General features: G+C 40.4%; 1 protein-coding gene across 1 annotated transcript in view; it reads left to right on the top strand.

The window, feature by feature from the left end:
• The window catches only part of VWF (von Willebrand factor), a 115,082-nt gene that overhangs the window by 24,711 nt on the left and 69,601 nt on the right, over positions 1-20,770 (top strand). The window contains exons 13-22 of the mRNA XM_075856019.1: positions 498-598; positions 872-1,067; positions 2,444-2,659; positions 3,833-4,073; positions 6,821-6,909; positions 9,785-9,945; positions 13,515-13,618; positions 17,898-18,036; positions 18,117-18,251; positions 20,057-20,203. Of these exons, the coding sequence (XP_075712134.1) occupies positions 498-598; positions 872-1,067; positions 2,444-2,659; positions 3,833-4,073; positions 6,821-6,909; positions 9,785-9,945; positions 13,515-13,618; positions 17,898-18,036; positions 18,117-18,251; positions 20,057-20,203 (1,529 nt within the window). The remainder of the gene's footprint in view (positions 1-497; positions 599-871; positions 1,068-2,443; positions 2,660-3,832; positions 4,074-6,820; positions 6,910-9,784; positions 9,946-13,514; positions 13,619-17,897; positions 18,037-18,116; positions 18,252-20,056; positions 20,204-20,770) is intronic.

The following is a 20,770-nucleotide window of genomic DNA, read 5'->3' on the forward strand; positions in this document are numbered from 1 at the left end:
TTGACCACCCATTGACAGGTGTGGCGCTGTTTCTGAAAGAAAGCAGCCATCTTTTTCTAATTTTGTACAACCCCTTTAAGCCTGTTTTTTTCCCCCAGAAACAGCGCCACCATTGTCAATGGGCAGAGTCTGGTATTGCAGCCCAATCTCATTCAGATAAAAGATATTGAGCTGCAATACCAGACTCTATCCATGGACAGCAGTGGTCCTTATTCTGGAGAATGGGTCTTCTCTCATACTGGACAACCCCTTTAACTTACAAAGGCAAGATTGACTCGCGCACAACGTCTACTAACTATGACCATTAGCCAAGAACAGTTGAAATAAGACTTTATCATCCACCAGTAACATGTCCCATAATAACATGTGTGGCACGTCATATTAATGTGAGAAATAACAGGTGACTGGATGAGACAGTGTTCAATGATACCGTTTCGGAGAAAGAACATGGTGGTGGGAGAGCAAAAGACAAATTGATGTAATCGGATTCTTAACAGGTTCCCTCCGTATCCAGACAACAGCTTTATCATCAGTACGGCTCTCATATCGGGAGGATCTACAGATTGATTGGGACGGTCATGGAAAGCTCATGATTAAGGTGAGGAACACCACCACGTTGTCCATGTGGACCCTCCTTGGAGACCTGGCCCATGTAATATTCTGTGAACTGCCAACATGGCCATTGTAATGGCGGATTCTGTGTCTCTAATGAAGGGAAGCCCGGTGCTCAACAAAGTTCTTCTACACCTATTGTCAATGGTGGTCCTCCTTATGACCGATTAGCGGTCCATTGTCCTTGTAGTCTATGATTTTTAAATTATATTTGTTGGCTGTAATTTAAGATCTTGGTTGTTGATGTGCCTCATTACAGCTTTCCCCAGTTTTTGCGGAATCCACTAGTGGCCTTTGCGGGAACTACAATGGAAATCAAGGTGATGACTTTCTTACGCCTTCGGGACTTGTTGAGTCCAGTGTTGAAGACTTTGGAAATTCTTGGAAACTGAATGGTGACTGTGTGGATCTGGTTAAACAAGACACTGATCCATGTAGTCTGAACCCCAGAAGAGGTAAGGGTTTAGAGGGAACCCCAAGATCAGCTTGACCAGCAATCGAAAATCGTTTGTCCGAAGTAGACAACCCCTTTATAATTTAAAAGTATGTAGGCTCTAAATTCATAATCTATACGCACACATAGTATTATAAGGGTCTGTTCACATTAGCGTTGTTCATTGACAGCCAGAATTGTGTAGCATGTTGAGATATTGCGTCGAGTAAAAAATAAAAACCTGATGGCAACAGGACAGACCCATTATAATATAATAGGATCCATCAGGATCAGGGTTGCAAACTCTCAGAAAAAATATTGCAAGACACTGTTCATGGGGGACTGCACTGTTGGTATCACTGATTATAAGGGAAGGCACTGTGTCTGTCACTGATTATGGGGGTGGGGTTACTGTTGCTATCACTGTTCATAGGGGAATGCACTGCGGCTGTTGCTTTTTGTGGTGGGTTACTGTAGCAATCACTGGTTATGTTGGGGTTACTGTCACTATTTATGGGGGTGATTACTGTGGCTGTCACTTATTATTGAGAACGGCACTGGGACTGTCACTGTTTACGAGGGAGGGCATTGTAGCTGTCACTGGTTATGGAGGTTTACTGTGACTGTCGCTGATTATGGGGGATTACTGTCACTATTTATGGGGATGGGAACTGTGACTGTCATTTTTTTATAGATAAAAGCACTGGGGCTGGAAAGAGCTCTGTAGCTGTCACTGATTATGGGGGGTTACTGTTACTCTTTAAGGGGGTAGCCACTGTGACTATCACTTTTTATAGAAAAGGGCACTGGTTGCTGTCACTGTTTATGGGTAGAGCACTGTGGCTGTCACTGGTTTTGGGGGCTTACTGTCATTATTTATTGGGGAGGCCACTGTGACTGTCATTTTTTATAGAAAAGGGCACTGGGTCTGTCAGCGTTTATGGGAAGAGCACTGTGGTTGTCACTGGTTATGTGGTTTACTGTGGCTGTCACTGATTACGGGGGTTACTGTTTTTATTTATCGGGTAACCATTTTTCTGTCAATTTTTATAGAGAAGGGCACTGTGGCTGTCACTGGTTATGAGGGTTTGCTGTGGCTGTCACTGGTCATGGAGGGCACTGTGGCTGTTACTTTTTCTAGATTACAAAATTAGAACTGAGATTGGCAACCCTGGTTAGGAATCGGTTCACTGAGCAACAGATCTGCCATATTCATCAGGGTTTCTTTAGAAACGGAAGCCATGAGGCCAGTGGGCGCAGGACCTTTTATAGTGCAATGAAATCTCTTCTGTTTAGTGTTCCTAGACTGACCGGCCCATAGGATCTGTTGTCAACACTTGTTTCAATGGCCAAAATAAATGTCATATTGTAACCATGTCTTTACTAATGTCTCTATAGCCAGATATGCAGAGGAAGTCTGCTCCACCCTGATGGAGTACACATTCCAGCCATGTCACAGTGAGGTCAACCCCCTTCCATATCTGAGGAATTGCCGATATGATGTCTGCGCTTGTTCCAATGGGAAGGAATGTATGTGTTCTGCTATTTCCACCTATGCCATGGCGTGCTCCAGGAAAGGCGTCCTCATTGAGTGGAGATCACCTGAATTTTGCTGTAAGTTGAGTTTAGCTGTTATTGGCTTTTCCACTTTGTTTTATTCTCTGATCATATAACTTTTTATTTTTTTAATGCTTCCCAAAAATTCAGTAATGTGAATAGATTTAATACAATAATGCTATAGCACCATGCCGGGTGGCATGCAGCCCAACTGGAGTGCCCGACAGTATTGTAGGTGGACAAACTAAGCATCACATATTTACAGTGCTGGATAAACCACTGTAGCTGCAGGGATGGAGTGACTGGTAGATGACAGCCGTTCCATTCTTTTCTGTCTACATCAATACACGTGTCTACATAGTACGTGGGCACTAATTAATGGGTTGGACCATTTTAGCCACAACCATTGCTAACAGGTGCATTAAAGGGAGATCTTAAATGGTTTTGTCAACTATTAATCTTTATCACCTATACAAAGATGGTCTGTGTGGGTCCCAGTAGTCAGAGCATGGCCTGCTCCATACAAGTCTATGGGAGATATCGAAACAGCCGAGCAAGCTCACTAAGCTGTTACCCTATCTCATAGACTTGTGTGCATGCATGCTCGGCCATCACTCTATCCCACCACGGCGGACTGCAGGCCGAGGCATGGAAGACAGGATCCCTCATTCTTAATTTGGGGTCCCTGTGCACAAAATGAGGTCTATGCAAAAGCAGCTTGAAGAGGTTGATTGGAAGAGATTGACTGGTCTGTAGAGAGTCCTGACCCATTGACCAGCTTTTAGAGGAATTGGGACGTCAACTGGAAGCCAGGCGTTACTACCCAACACCAGTATCCAGCGTCGGTCTGGGGTTCGTTGGGTCCACCAGAGGAGATGATTCTGAGGGCCGACCCACCATCTATGTAGCACATGTACATGTCCACTGTTAATTTCATCCTAGTCCTTGTTCTTATTATTATTATTATACACATAGGATATATAATAAATAAGGTCTAGCAGGTAATGTGTGAAGCATCCCATAAGAAATAGACCCTACTGGCAAGTGATTGGCTCTAAAGAGCTCCAAATGGGGTTGTCTTCTGCTAGACCTTTAAGGCCCATTATTGTGTTAGATCCTGGGTCCACCGGAGGATCCTCTCGTTCTCTGCTGGGCCAGTCCGACCCTACCAGCATCCCAGTTAGCTCAGCTGTGTCATCTAATTAATTTTTCCAATGTTATATTTTCCAGCAATCCGATGTTCAGAAGGGAAGATTTACCATCAGTGTGGAAGTCCCTGTAACCAGACCTGCAGATCACTGTCCCATCCTGATACCAACTGCAGAGAGTTCTGTATGGAAGGATGTTACTGCCCCCCTGGACTATACACGAATGAGTATGGCGAATGTGTCTCCAAGTCAGAGTGCTCGTGTTATTATGATGGGGAGTTATTCCAACCAGATGACGTGTTCTCAGATCACCATTCCATGTGGTATGTACTAACATAGACATGTATATAGTGTTTCAGTTTGGAACCATGGACATTTACTGTATATACAAGAGTTTGCCAGTATTGCAGTATGTACACAGTGACTCCACCAGCAGAATAGTGAGTGCAGCTCTGGAGTATAATACAGGCTGTAACTCAGGATTAGTACAGGATAAGTAATGTAATGTCTGTACACAGTGACTCCACCAGCAGAATAGTGAGTGCAGCTCTGGAGTATAATACAGGATATAACTCATGATCAGTACAGGATAAGTAATGTAATGTATGTACACAGTGACTCCACCAGCAGAATAGTGAGTGCAGCTCTGGAGTATAATACAGGATCTAACTCAGGATCAGTACTCGATAAGTAATGTAATGTCTGTACACAGTGACTCCACCAGCAGAATAGTGAGTGCAGCTCTGGTGTATAATACAGGATGAAACTTAGGATCATCACAGGATAAGTAATGTAATGTATGTACACAGTGACTCCACCAGCAGAATAGTGAGTGCAGCTCTGGAGTATAATACAGGATGTAACTCAGGATCAGTACAGGATAAGTAATGTAATGTATGTACACAGTGACTCCACCAGCAGAATAGTGAGTGCAGCTCTGGAGTATAATACAGGATGTAACTCAGGATCAGTACAGGATAAGTAATGTAATGTATGTACACAGTCACATCCCAAGCAGAAGAGTGAGTTCAGCTCTGGTGTATAAAACAGGATGTAACTCAGGATCAGTACAGGATAAGTAATGTAATGTATGTACACAGTGACTCCACCAGCAGAATAGTGTGTGCAGCTCTGGAGTATAATACAGGATGTAATTCAGGATCAGTACAGGATAAGTAATGTAATGTATGTACACAGTGACTCCACCAGCAGAATAGTGAGTGCAGCTCTGGTGTATAATACAGGATGTAACTCAGGATCAGTACAGGATAAATAATGTAACGTATGTATACAGTGACTCCACCAGCAGAATAGTGAGTGCAGCTCTGGAGTATAATACAGGATGTAACTCAGGATCAGTACAGGATAAGTAATGTAATGTATTTATAAAGTGACTAAACTTTTTGTGTAGGTTTTATATTTAAACTCTGTTGTACTTGTCCACTCTTGTAAGGGAAAATTCTGTCTTCAAACACTAATAAATAAGTCATAAAGCTGCTGCTAACAATCCACACCTTTGTAAAACAGCTTTTGAAAATACAAAGGCATCACTAGGAGTCGCCAAAAATGTCTCAGCTGCTTATTAATATAATAGAATGTTCAGATAATTAATGTATCCATTAACCAGTTGGACTATGAAATATGATTTCAGACTGCTGTACTGCAGCGACATCTAGTGGTCACAACTATGAATTACATGGAATGACTTCAAGCATTTTCATAAAAGGGAGTTTCCTTTTTATTTATTTTATTTTTTTAGTTTTTTACCCAAAAAAACATTCAGAAAGAAATACACAAAGATATTAGATAAAGGGGTTATCCGAGGACCAAAAATTGCATTACAATAATATATTTATGTGAAAAGAAGTAACTTACTAATGTACTTTAATTTAAAACTCTGTACTAAATGGTGCAGTTCTAACCGCGTGAATTGTTCCCGGAAGTACTGGAGCTTTTCTAATAATGATGATGCACCAACACGGCCCCAAGTGACTGAGGGCTTGTGCTGTTCGTGTCGGCGTGTTATCAAGAAGATGACCGCGAGGGGAAGTCACATTACATTGCCTATTGCTTGAGTCCCCCTGAGCAGAGCATCAGCTAGCGCTTTGCTCAGGACTCCGGGACTGCTCTCGACGTCAATATTTGGTCAGTGAATTCTGGGGTTTCCTATCGCTGGAGTTCCCGAGCAGAGCATCAGCTGATGCTCTGCTCCGGAACTCCAGCGATAGGAAACCCCTGAAGTCACTGACCGTATATGAACAGTGACGCCGGGAGCGGTGCTGGAGTCCCCGAGCAGAGCATCAGTTGTTGCTCTGCTCCGGAACTCTAGTGATAGGAAATCCCTGAAGTCACTGACCGTATATGAACAGTGACGTCAAGAGCAGGGCTGGAGTCCCTGGGCAGAGCATCAGCTAATGCTCTGCCCAGGGACTCCAGTCCTGCTCCCTACGTCACTGTCCATATATGGTCAGTGACTTCAGGGGTTCCCTATTGCTGGAGTTCCTGAGCAGAGCATCAGCTGAAGCTCTGCCCGGGGACTCCAGTACTTTTGCCAACATCACTGTCACTGTTCATATATGGACAGTGACGTCGGCAGCAGTACTGGAGTCCCCGAGCAGAGCATCAGCTGATGCTCTGCTCAGGAACTCTAGCCATAGGGAACCCCTGAATTCACTGACCAAATATGGACATCAGGAGCAGTGCTGGAGTCCCGAGCAAAGTACTAGTTGATGCTCTGCTCGGGGACTCCAGCAATTATTCTGTGTGACTGCCCCTTGCGGTCATGTTCTTGATAACACGCCGACACGAACGGCATAATCGCTGAGTCACATGGGGCCGTGTCGGCGCGTCATCATTATTAGAAAAGCTCCAGGACTTCCGGGAACAATTCACACGGTTAGAACTGCACCATTTAGTACAGAATTTTAAATGAAAGTACATTAGTAAGTTACTTCCTTCCACATAAATATATTATTGCAACACAATTTTTGGTTCCTGGATAACCCCTTTAATAATAATAATCCTCTCTCAATTATATTCATTAAGTGGTGGTTTCTGGTCTCATTTTCAGTTACTGTGAGCATGGACTGATGCATTGTACTATGAATGATTTACCAGGCGCCTATTATGCGGATGCCTTTTTCAGCCAGTCTGCCAGAGGTGAGTGACTGCATAACTTACTATAAATCATATTCCTGCACCTGCAAAGAACTAGATATTACTTACCTTAACCAACACAAAATGTGTTTCTATACTGTCTCCTAAGCTTAAAGTAGTATTATAAGATAAGAAATAAAGAGTTTTTTTCCGAAACAGCGCCACTCTTGTCTAGTGGTCATGTCTGGTATTGCAGCTCAGCTTCATGAAAGTGAAATGGTAAACATGCTATGATTTTTGTACAAACCAATTACTTCCATCTAGTAATAATTACAAAGGGTAAATTATTTGTAATAATAATTTTCAATGGACGGTAATCGCTGCCGTCACAGGTTGATTGTGGTGATCGCCATGTGCTGGACAGAACACTTTTTGATTCGCTACCATAGGAATGACCGGTCTCCATGTGAGATCAATGTTAGATAAAAATCTATTTCATCCTATTAATAAATAAGTACAAACCTTTTCAGGGGCTTCCTAGTAGCTAGAGTCCTTCATGCTAAGCACAGTTAAGAGGACCCGTCTGTTTTAGTAAATGCTTGTATTATCCATGAAATAAAAATGTCTATCCTTAGAACTCTACGTTGTGCCGTACCTCTGTTATTCCTCCTAGAAATGTAAGAATAAATTAGCAATTGGGTGTTACCAGTTGGGGGTGTGTTTCTAAATAGACTGACAATGCCCAATCAGTGCTGCAAGAGCGGGACAGTGCAGGGACACACCCCTTAGACAAGGGGAATGGTAACACCCAGTTGTCAATTTATTAATAAATTTCTAGGAGGCATAACAGAGGAGCGGCACAATGCAGAGTTCTAAGATGATATGTTCCAGATTTGTTAATTCATATGGAAAACAAGTTAATTCTCTGCATATAGATTTATTACAGAGGTTAATTGTAGCTGTATAAATTCCTATGCTGGGAGCTCCCCCTACTGGTGGTGTGAAGGGAAGCAGGGGATGTGAAACTTAGAAAAACAGATCTCTGACCTTGATAAAGAATTTTGGACCAATTTAAATAATATAAAATTTTAATTATAGTAGGCTTTCCTGCCTAAGCCACCTCTATTAAAGAGGCTCTGTCACCAGATTTTGCAGCCCCTATCTGCTATTGCAGCAGATCAGCGCTGCAATGTAGATTACAGTAACGTTTTTATTTTTAAAAAACGAGCATTTTTGGCCAAGTTATGACCATTTTTTTTATTTATGCAAATGAGGCTTGCAAAAGTCCAAGTGGGTGTGTTTAAAGTAAAAGTACAACTGGGCGTGTTTAAAGTAAAAGTCCAAGTGGGCGTGTATTATGTGCGTACATCGGGGCGTTTTTACTACTTTTACTAGCTGGGCATTCTGACGAGAAGTATCATCCACTTCTCTACACAACGCCCAGCTTCTGGCAGTGCAGACACAGCCGTGTTCTCGAGAGATCACGCTGTGACGTCACTCACAGGTCCTGCATCGTGTCAGACGAGCGAGGACACATCGGCACCAGAGGCTACAGATGATTCTGCAGCAGCATCGGCGTTTGTAGGTAAATCGATGTAGCTACTTACCTGCAAACGCTGATGCTGCTGCAGAATCAACTGTAGCCTCTGGTGCCGATGTGGCCGACACGATGCAGGACCTGTGAGTGACGTCACAGATCTGCACTGCCAGAAGCTGGGCGTTCTGAAGAGAAGTGGATGATACTTCTCGTCAGAACGCCCAGCTAGTAAAAGTAGTAAAAACGCCCCGATGTACGCACATAATACACGCCCACTTGGACTTTTACTTTAAACACGCCCACTTGTACTTTTGCAAGCCTCATTTGCATAAATACAAAAATGGCCATAACTTGGCCAAAAATGCTCGTTTTTTAAAAATAAAAACGTTACTGTAATCTACATTGCAGCGCCGATCTGCTGCAATAGCAGATAGGGGTTGCAAAATCTGGTGACAGAGCCTCTTTAACCCTTTCAACATAGTTATAAATGTCTGTATATTTCTGGACAGTCTATATAATGGAGGGAGGCATTTTGTCATAAGCAGGGGTTGTCCGGGCATGGGGCTGTTTTTTATTCAGCTGACCTAGGTCCACAGGATAGCTCATTAGTATATGATCGGTGTGGGTCTGATACAGTGGTACCGACCCCTGCAGAACTTCCGGCGCCCAGAGGCAGCCGGAGTGGCTGATCAGTTCGGGGTCCGTGTGTCCAACCCCCACCGATCATATACTGATGTCCTATCCTGTGGATAGGTCATCAGTATAAAAAACATCAGCCCAAACTTGACAACCCCTTTAATGTGCTTGGCAGCCGGATTTCATTAGTTATACCTCTCAGAATCATAGCGTGTAAACCAATTGTATTTTAGAAAATAGACCAAACAGAAATAAAAAATTAATAAATAAATAAATAAATAGAAAATGTATAAATAAATATCAAAATACAAAAATATATATATAAAAAAAAAGTTTAAATGATCATTTCTTTGAGATGAACGTCCCTGACTTTTCACGGTACAGCGGTAAAGTAAAGAACATTGCTGAGTCAGAAATGTGCTACATTTTATGTGACTAGTTTTATTACTTTATGATCCGGGTGTTGTGTAATCTCCGGTATCTTTTAATTCGTTCAAGACTGCGGAAAGTATTAAATCATCGCTTTATTACTATCTCATGTTTTTGGTTTTAAATTATAAGGAGCATCTTCTTCTGACAAGTTTCTGGCGGCCATTTTTAGTTAATATCTGCTTCTATGAAAGCTGTGTGACATACAGGATTGCCACCGTTATAACTTCCACATGTGATGTCATCCAGTGATGTCATCCAGTGATGTCATCCAGTCCTGAATGGCAGAATCCCAGGCATTGAACCAATTAACTCTTTTCATTTTTTAATTTCCAGTAAAGAGAAGTGCAGATTGCCGACCTCCCATGAAAAAAGTTGTATGTTCTGCTGATGATCCAACAGTTAAAGGGACAGAGTGCGCCAAATCTTGTGAAAACTATGAAGCAGAGTGCATGAGCAGTAAATGTACCTCAGGATGTATGTGCCCGGATGGGATGGTAAGAAGCTTTTGTTACCATTTTCTTTATTCACGTAGGCTCCTAACCAGTGAAATGTATCTATTTTATACATAAAGCCCCACATTTAAAGGGGCAATAACCCTAAAGTAATTTTACAGTTTACATATAGAATTATTCTACATAAAGAGTAGAGTAACTTTGTAAATACATCATATTATTTATCTTGTATTGATCCTGAGTTAAAACCTGTATTATACTCCAGAGCTGCATTCATAATTCTGCTGGTTGTTGTTGGAAACAGTCAACAATCTTGTCATAAAACACAACCTATATGCTTAGTTTGAGCTCTTATAATTTAGGGTAGGGGTTGTAAGTTTTTCTCACATCAGATTACTGTATAGTGCCTGGTGTAAAGGCTTCACTACCCAGAATGCATCTCACCACTGGATAGCTACACGTTGCAGACTGCAGCTCTTATTCATTGATACATAGAGGGAGACTACATCAGTGGGTGACCATGGGCCAAATAAGTCCAAATTCTATACTAATTATTTTCATAATATGTCTTTATATTTTTTTGATACAGAGCTCACAATCCACTACATAGCGAAAGAGGTAAATTATACAATTCTGCCTGCCCACAGCCACCACTAGGGGGAGTTAACTTAAGATGGATTTATACAGCTCCCATTGAACTCACTAATAAATCTGTCTTCAGTAAACTCCCCCTAGTGGTGACTGCAGGCATTGAGAATTTTATCATTACTAGGCTGAGATTTAGAGCTCTATCTGAGAAGCGGAGCTCCAATCATCATAACGATATATTATGAAATTACTCTGCACAGATTTTTTTTTAACCATAAAAACAATATGAAGTTCATTAGTGGACAGACCCTTTAACGGTGTAGTCCTCATTCCATTGACCCTCTAATGTAATTTTCCCCATACTGTTCAGCTTTGAGGGGGCACTGCTCCCAGTACTACTAATAATTTATTTATTTTTTTACAGAATTAGAGGAAAATCCCTAATAATTAAAGTTTTTTCCTCCCTATTGACAGATGGAAGGAATCCAACAAATACACAAAGCAAGTGACAAGTGATTTATACTCCAGAGAAGGTTAAGTTCACAGACACATCTGTTTTTGTGTGCGGTCCCCGCAGTTCGCCAGTTTTACAGATGCGTCCTGTGAAGCACACAGAGGTCACGAGACTAGTTATAGTCACATAATGGCCGAGTTCACATTCAGACCCAAGGGCCTCCGTCTTAACGGGATATTTCTTTTCAAGCAGTAGTCCCCATAGTTAGACCCGCTAAGAACCTGTCACATCTAGATCCTTTATAGACGTGCAATGCGTGGTAGGCTTTTCATCGGGTTTTCACACTAAACATAATGACAGTGCTTCCTGCTGCTACGTAAAAAAAAAAAACGCTTTTCATTTTTACATTTTTTTTAGACGGACCCATAAAAAATATATATTTTGCTTTCAAAAATTGCGTAAATTTAAAATAGCACAAATCCTTTAATCCGGCATCAATAGGACCTAATATTTCGGATTATTGGATATTGTGGATTATCGGACAGTCATAGAAATATGTATAAAACGCAATTGTAAGGGTTGAGAACGTTCAGGAAGGAGAACCCTAAAATTAAAAGTTAATACAAGGTTTAACACTATAAGTTTGATATTTAATCAGAGGAGTCATTGAATTGATTGTCTCTTAGTATTCTGAAGCTTTGCAGATTTCGGGACACGATGGTCGACTTAGAAACTGCCTCCCCCTCCTGCAGCATCTCCTGCCATCACTTCTAAATCTTAGGCAGGGAAGGGAGAGTTGCATGTTCAAAAAGTGGAGCTGCATTATTCCAAGTAATACTTCTACTGACCACTAGGTGCTGCACTCAACGATTTATAATTGTAATTTTAACATTAATTCCCTGTAATACCACTAATCACCACAAGGTGAAGCAAAGTCCTCTAATGTATAATGAGTATATTTTGTCTCCCATCATGCCTTTGGAGGCAGGATATGCTACTTGTAGAGAGTGGGAACAGGGGTGTAGCTATAGAGCGTGCAGAGGTAGCAGTTGCACCTGGGCCAAATTATTTGAGAGGGCCCAGTGGTCCTTCTACCGCATAAGAGGACACTAGTATTATAAATAGCACATGGTAGGTGGGGGGCCTCTTACAGATTTTTACACTGGGGCCTAGGAGCTTCATGTTCCAACTCTGACTGAGACAAAAAATATTAGGGCTGTTCCATGTGTCTGATTGGTTAGGAATATTTCTTTAAAAAGGGGTGTGGCCTATTAATTGCAGCTTTTGACACATGCAGTATATCAATATACATAGTAAAAATTTAGTATTTTATTAAAGGAGCACATGTACAGAAGGTCAGACCTGGCCTGTAATATAATAGCCTGTAGTATTAGAGACATTTATCATGAACTGTGAGACAATTTAAAATATGTCACAGACATCACTCAAATGAATGACTGTTTTTACTTAAAGTGACAGTATTGATAAATCTGCGCCCCTGTGCCTGATATTTCGTCTTTAAGTTTTACATTGGCGAGACACCTGTACTCTGATGGAAGACTCAGCTGTTACAGCTCAACATATGGAACTGACGGCAGCGATTTATTAAGTGCTAAGACTTGGAATAAGCTGGTAGCAGAGTCACAGAATGCTTAATTGTTCCTTGCCTGCCTACTATTATGTTGTAAAAAATGCATAAAATACATGAATGTAGTCAAATTAAATCCAACGGTCACAAAACTAAATTTTGTGTCACAAAATTGTGAATATTGTCACAAAATACAATGTCATAATATTGTATTTTGCATTGCTTTTTGTTAACAGATAACTAAATATTGTCACAATATTGTAAACTGTGACAGAAAAATATATATTTGTCACAAAATTATATTCTGTGTCACCATTTGTAAACAGATCTTTATGTACTAATAAAAAAATGTTTTTAAAGCACAAAATACATAAAAGAAATTCAATCCTAAAAATAAATTCTGTGTCACAAAGTGATATTTAATAGCACAGGTGCCTCATAGCTTATTTCATGCCAAGATGATACAATTACTATATTAACACGTTTTAGAGGATATCTTGACATGAAAAAAGTTTTTCACTTTTTTTTCTGTAAACTGCATAATGCTCTGTTCACCACTAGGTGGCAGTCAACTGCTATAAACATTTATTTGATGGAAGCCAAGGCTGTGTGAGCTACTGAAAAATGTTATATGTTCACCATCGTGCTGTGCATGATTTATAGGAATATCTTTTCCCCCTTTCTATAAAATGCTCAATGCTAAAACCAGCGAGCCTGAACTTTTCCCTGTATTTGATCTTTTACCAAAGTAGAAAAAAAAATACTCTGTATATTCTTCTTAAAAACATTGTGTGATAAAGGATCAAATATATAAATAACCTTTACTTCATTATTTATGTGACAATGTATTTCCTGTAAACTACAAGGCTCCTCCGTATATGCGCAGTTGGGGTGTTATTGTTCGTTTTGCAGGTGATGAAGACTCCGGACACATTATAACACGACATTCACAGTCCTTACTGGTTTTTTTTTTCTGTTTAGGTCCGGAATAATAACAGGTGTATATTTCCACACAAGTGTCCATGTAGACATGCGGGGAAGGATTATGCTCCGGGACAGTCAGTTAACCAGGACTGTAACACATGGTAAATATACAGAACTGGATAAATGCTGCTCACCTTAAAACTTATCTCACCTTATCTAAACCACTTTCTCTCCTCCTCCCCCCTACCTCAGTCTTACTTTTAATTTCCGTTTCCTTCTCTCCCTTTCAGGCCCCTCTGCCGTTTTTTCTTCTGTTCCATCTACCTCACCTCCTCTTTCCTTACCCTTTCTTTCCCTCAACTTCCTTTCCCCTTTTCTTTCCATTCCATCTCCACCTTTTAATCTCCCCTCTCCTTTCACTTTCCTCAACCTCCTTTCTCCTTTCCTTTATCTCTCTTCTCCGCTCTTCAAACTCCTCTCCCCTTTTCTTTCCCTCACCTAAGCCTCCACTTCACTTTTCCTTTCCGTAACTATTCCCTTTTGTCTTCCCTTCCTCCGCTTACCACAACCTCCTTTCCCTTTTTCCTTCCTTTTCCTCCCCTCAGCCTCTTCTCCCCTCTCTTTTACCTCTTGCTTCATCAACTTACCCTCCTCTTTCCTTTTCCATCATTCACCACTTTTTAATCTACACTCCCTACTTTCTACTTTCCTCAAACTCCTCTCTCCTTTCCTTTCCTTTCCTACTCTACTGCTCATCTTCCTCTCCCCTTTCTCTTCCTTCTTGTCCGCACTACCTCCATTACCCTTTCCCGCACTTTGTCCATTGCACTTTCCTCTTATTCCTCCTTCAGCCTCCTCTCCCGTTTCCCTTTCATCTCCTCCACACTACCTCCATTACCCTTTCTTCTTATCCCTCCTTCAGCATCCTATCCCCTTTCCCTTTCCTCTCCTCCGCACTACCTCCATTACCCTTTCTTCTTACCCCTCCTTCAGCCTCCTCTGCCCTTTCCCTTCCCTGTCCTCTGCACTACCTCCATTACCCTTTCCACTTATGCCTCCTTCAGCCTCCTCTTCCCCTTCCCTTCCCTCTCCTCTGAACGATCTCCATTATCCTTTCTTCTTATCCCTCCTTCAGCCTCCTCTTCCCCTTCCCTTCCCTCTCCTCTGAACTATCTCCATTATCCTTTCTTCTTATCCCTCCTTCAGCCTCCTCTCCCCCTTCCCCTTCCCTCTCCTCCGCACTACCTCCATTACCCTTTCTTCTTATCCCTCCTTCAGCCTCCTCTCCCCTTCCCCTTCCCTCTCCTCCGCACTACCTCCATTACCCTTTCTTCTTATCCCTCCTTCAGCATCCTCTCCCCTTCCCCTTCCCTTTCCCTCTCCTCCGCACTACCTCCATTACCCTTTCTTCTTATCCCTCCTTCAGCCTCCTCTCCCCTTTCCCTTCCCTGTCCTCCGCACTACCTCCATTACCATTTCCTGTCATCCCTCCTTCAGCCTCCTCTCCCCTTTCCCTTTTCTCTCCTCTCTTCCCCTCACCCTCCTCTCTATTTTCTTTCCCTTCCCTTCCCTTCCATTCTAATATTTTCTCATTACTAGTCCTTTATTTAAAGTTTTAATTTTAGTTTTAGAATTTCTTTGTGACCTATGGAATATACTGTGGTGACATGTGATATGAGGTGTTTCAAAACTATATAGAGCATAGATAGAGCGTATATGTGGAGACAGGGTAATAGCGCTACCCTCTAAATCATTGAGCCAGTGAACCATTGAATTGCCTTATGCCGCTAGTCCCTAGCACGGTTGAATAGTATACATCTTATTTTTGACCTTGAAGAAGAAATTACTTTTTGGGGAAAGGGACCTTTGGATTGTAGTCTTCCCTACAGGGAGTCTCCTTGTTCTCAAGATCAAGAAGAGTGGTTGAGCTGTTCTCAGGGCTGGATTTATGAGAGGTGGCAGCGCATATGTGTAGCCCTTTCCACTGAAGTCTATGAGAGTTATGGAGACAGCCAAGCCAATGACTCCCTTAGACTTCAAAAAGAGTCACATTCATATATAGCCACCTCTTCATTGCTGGATAGGATCACCGATTGGCCATCATGGACGGTGAATGATAGAGGCTTCCTTGGCCCCTAAAGTATTGAATGCCCCAGAGCGTGTGCCCCATGTGCCCTCAATATAATCTGACACGGTCCGGTCTACAGTTCCAGTGTTAGGGGACAGGGCCACCAAGGCTGAGAACCACAGCACACCTTCTTGTAAATGGGCAACAGACAACATAAAAAACAAATTAATAGGTTGATCATTGGCATAGCGTCCAAAGTTCACCATCTCCATCCCCAGACCCCACCCTTCCCCTTCAGCCTTTACCATATATAATAATGAAGTTCCTCTGCTGTGACTGATTTTTTCCAACTCCAAATCTTCTTGTGTTTTTACATTTGGTTTGTGTTTTTGCTGTTTTGGGTGCGGACTACACAACTGGTGATGTCCCAATCACCATAATAAAGAGTAAACATATCATCCCATAACATTAAATCAACCGCTAATTTGGAAATGTATCAGGAGTAAATAGCTTGAAAATGCTAAATTACTTAGTGATAGTCGTGCTATGTTTCATAATGGTCCTAAATTGGTCACTCTGGAATAATAATGCATTTTACTACGTGTACCCCATAAATTGTAGCATTATAAGCACGTGTGTATACTATGGGTCAGCTATTAAAGAAATTGTTTTACATGGATGTCACCACAGCAGCTGTTGTTTTGCTGGTCTTATTTTTGGATTTATAAAAATTAAATGTAATGATTATCTATCTATCTATCTATCTATCTATCTATCTATCTATCTATCTATCTATCTATCTATCTATCTATCTATCTATCTATCTATCTATCTATCTATCTATCTATCTGTCTGTCTGTCTGTCTGTCTGTCTATCTCTCTCATATCTATCTATCTATCTATCTATCTATCTATCTATCTATCTATCTATCTATCTATCTATCTATCTATCTATCTATCTATCTATCTATCTATCTATCTATCTATCTATCTATCTATCTGTCTATCTATCTATTTAGCTCATATCTATTTATCTATCTCATATCTATCTATCTATCTATCTATCTATCTATCTATCTATCTATCTATCTATCTATCTATCTATCTATCTATCTATCTATCTATCTATCTATCTATCTATCTATCTATCTATCTCATATCTATCTATCTATCTATCTCATATCTATCTATCTATCTATCTATCTATCTATCTATCTATCTATCTATCTATCTATCTATCTATCTATCTATCTATCTATCTATCTATCTGTCTGTCTGTCTGTCTGTCTGTCTGTCTGTCTGTCTGTCTGTCTATCTATCTATCTATTTAGCTCATATCTATTTATCTATCTCATATCTATCTATCTATCTATCTATCTATCTATCTATCTATCTATCTATCTATCTATCTATCTATCTATCTATCTATCTATCTATCTATCTATCTATCTATCTATCTATCTCATATCTATCTATCTCATATCTATCTATCTATCTATCTATCTATCTATCTATCTATCTATCTATCTATCTATCTCATATCTATCTATCTATCTATCTATCTATCTATCTATCTATCTATCTATCTATCTATCTATCTATCTATCTATCTATCTATCTATCTATCTATCTATCTATCTATCTATCTATCTATCTATCTATCTCATATCTATCTATCTATCTATCTATCTATCTATCTATCTATCTATCTATCTATCTATCTATCTATCTATCTATCTATCTATCTATCTATCTATCTATCTATCTATCTCATATCTATCTATCTATCTATCTCATATCTATCTATCTATCTATCTATCTATCTATCTATCTATCTATCTATCTATCTATCTATCTATCTATCTATCTATCTATCTATCTATCTATCTATCTATCTATCTCATATCTATCTATCTATCTATCTCATATCTATCTATCTATCTATCTATCTATCTATCTATCTATCTATCTATCTATCTATCTATCTATCTATCTATCTATCTATCTATCTATCTATCTATCTATCTATCTATCTATCTATCTATCTCATATCTATCTATCTATCTCATATCTATCTATCTATCTATCTATCTATCTATCTATCTATCTATCTATCTATCTATCTATCTATCTATCTATCTATCTATCTATCTATCTCATATCTATCTATCTATCTCATATCTATCTATCTATCTATCTATCTATCTATCTATCTATCTATCTATCTATCTATCTATCTATCTATCTATCTATCTATCTATCTATCTATCTATCTATCTATCTATCTATCTATCTATCTATCTATCTATCTATCATCTCATTGCTCCAACTTCTGTCAAATGCAACCTGTCGAAACAAAATTTGTTTTGTAGCGTCTGTCGAGGTAGAACATGGGAATGTACAAAAAATGTTTGTGATGGCACTTGCTCAGTCATCGGAGTGTCTCATTACTTCACATTTGACGGCATGATTTACAACTTCCCTGGAGACTGCCAATATGTATTAGTTCAGGTAAGTCTTAAGACATGGCATTACTCCAATATGTAATCATACCATTCAGATATAATAAAACGTTTCCTATTCTCCTATAGGATTTCTGTGGTGATGGTCCGGGAACCTTTCGTATCCTTGTGGGAAATGTTGGTTGCGGATTCACTGGAGACAGATGTTCCAAGAAGATCACAATACTCTTTAGAAATGGCGAAATTGAGTTAGAAAATGAGCAGGTCTGTACAGGGCTATAAAAATCTCTATACAGTGAGCTCCCCCGTAGTGGTGACTAAGATATGGCTATGTGATGGGAAGCAGGGGAATCAGTACAGTAGGCAGTAAGGAGGGCAATATACCCCTTTGGTGCAAATAATCTGCTAGTTTAATAACACACTTAGATGAAGCAAGCGTCGTGTTGTCTAGTATTGGGAAAAATACTATATATTCAAGCACAGAACGCCTATAACAGCACACCATGTGGTTAGGCATGGTATTACAAGTAGTAATTTATAGAGAACCTGTGCCTATTCGAGGGCCAGTAGAAGACTCCTTAGAAGAGCTGCCATAGAGTTTGTCATTTAAATCCTTTCATCCCCCCTGGACGTCTCAGATTTAAGTCTTTTAAGTGGCACAGTTTCATCCATGACCTCAACATCATCTTCAAGTTGTCCCAATGAAAAAGTTCCCTTTATGCTATGTCCACATGGATCAGTCTTTTTGCATTTGTGGTAGGTCAATGTAGTGTCCTGCCCCAGCCCCACCTGTGTAAAAAATGGTGATAAATGACCTCATGAACAACCAAAATCAGACGTGTTGAATGAGAATTTGGTGTTCATACAGTTAATAAAGAGAATAAGCATGTGTCCTGGCTGCTAGGAGTCTTGTTCACACCTGTCAAGGTCTTTAATGTGGTGCACAGGTGTGCCTGAAATGGTCATTGGCTCGAACACCGGCTTATTCTCCATACTCAGCTTTTGGCTTTTAGAAGTTAATAAATAATTGGATCTTATACTGAGTGTTGGATGTTTTCCTGCTTTTTTGAGACTTTTTTGTTAGAGTGTATGAACTTTGTGTATAATCCCTTGAGCACCTCTATAGGATCCTTTTTAGCTGTCTCAGCACTATGGGTGGTGACTTCTGCAATTATTTTTCATGATATGAACCTTTTAAGATCTCTTTGCCCATGGTCCATGCCTAATATCGCTGGTGATCTGCGGGAGTTCTCACAAGATGCACTGACATCCATGGGGGTCCTTGGATTGATCGTTGAACATAACTGGTAGCATCACCTTTAGCATCAATAATCGCAACCTAATGTTTCCTACAAATTTATAATGGTCTTCTGCTAAATCTAAGCCTCATTACACAGTGAAACCTACCTAGACGCTTCTTCTTTGACAAGACCCCCCCCCCTCCTAGAGCAGATTTTTCTGTGATTAATTTGTAATTCTTCTACATTTTGAGTACATTGACCCTCTAACTTCAGAGGATCATTCCTCAAAAACAGCCGCAACGTTGGCTGGTCATCTCAAAGAGGTTTCACTGTATATTGAACCTTACCAAAAGAATGGAGTAGTCACCATGAAGTTTCTACAAGAAGAGATGATCAAAATTATCCAAAAATTTCAGATACAAAACCATTGATCCCCAGTGATGGCCAAATGGAGAAGACATGAAACAGTAATGAATCGTCTCAGGAGTGGCAGGTCTACCAAAATTACTCCAACTCAGGAAGTCCAAAAAACATCTCAGAAGAACATCCAAAGAACTACAGGCCCTCGAGTATCATCTAAGACAATGTAACTTAATCTGTGGCTCTCCAGCAGTTGCAAAACGACAACTCTTATCGGGATGGGAGTTATACTTTTGCAACAACTGGAGAGCCGCGGGTTAGGGAACCTGATCTAAGATTAGCGCTCATGACTGTATAGTAACAAACTGACTAGGCAAAAATGGGATTCATGGGAGAGAGAGTAGCGAGGTGGAAATTGCTTATAACCAAAATGCTTGTCTTACAGTTATCATATATTTATTTTTTTAGGTCAATATTAGGAAACCTCTGAACAGCGAGATTGGCTTTGACATAGTGTCGTCTGGGAACTATCTCATTTTGACACTTGGAAGTGAAATATCCGTTACATGGGATAAGGGGAAGAGAATTTATGTCACCTTGAAAGGAAGCTTAAGGGTAATTCTACTGTAATTGTTTATTTTTACTTGTAAAAATTACCATTGACTTATATAGAGGCGGCCCGTGTTCTTCATCTTGAGAAAATAGCTGATGTTAAAGGGGTAATGTGGGGACCAAAAATTATTATCAGTGTAGTCCCTGCAGTATGTGATATACTCGCTAATAAACATTCCGGTCGCCCATCGCGCTGATTCTGAGATTTTCATAGATTTTTGTAGCGCTGCCGGGGGAGCGGAAGTCTAGTTGCACAGTCTTCTTTGATGATATGACTCTTAGTCACGTGACCGATCCCGCTGTACTCTATGTACTTGCTGGAGTACTGCTACTGCTTGTACATAGAATACAGTGGGGCCAGTCACACGACAAAGAGTAGTATAGTTATCAATGTAGGCTGTGCAACTAGACTTCCGGTCCCCCGGCAGCGCTATAGAAATCTATGAAATCTCAGCGCGACGCGGGACCGGAATGTATATTAGCGAGTGTACTCACACACTGCATTGACTGCACTGATAATAATTTTTGGTCCCCACATAACCCTAATGGTATTCCCATAATCAATATTTA

The sequence above is a fragment of the Rhinoderma darwinii genome, chromosome 3 (genome assembly GCF_050947455.1).
Source record: "Rhinoderma darwinii isolate aRhiDar2 chromosome 3, aRhiDar2.hap1, whole genome shotgun sequence".
NCBI lineage: Eukaryota > Metazoa > Chordata > Amphibia > Anura > Rhinodermatidae > Rhinoderma > Rhinoderma darwinii.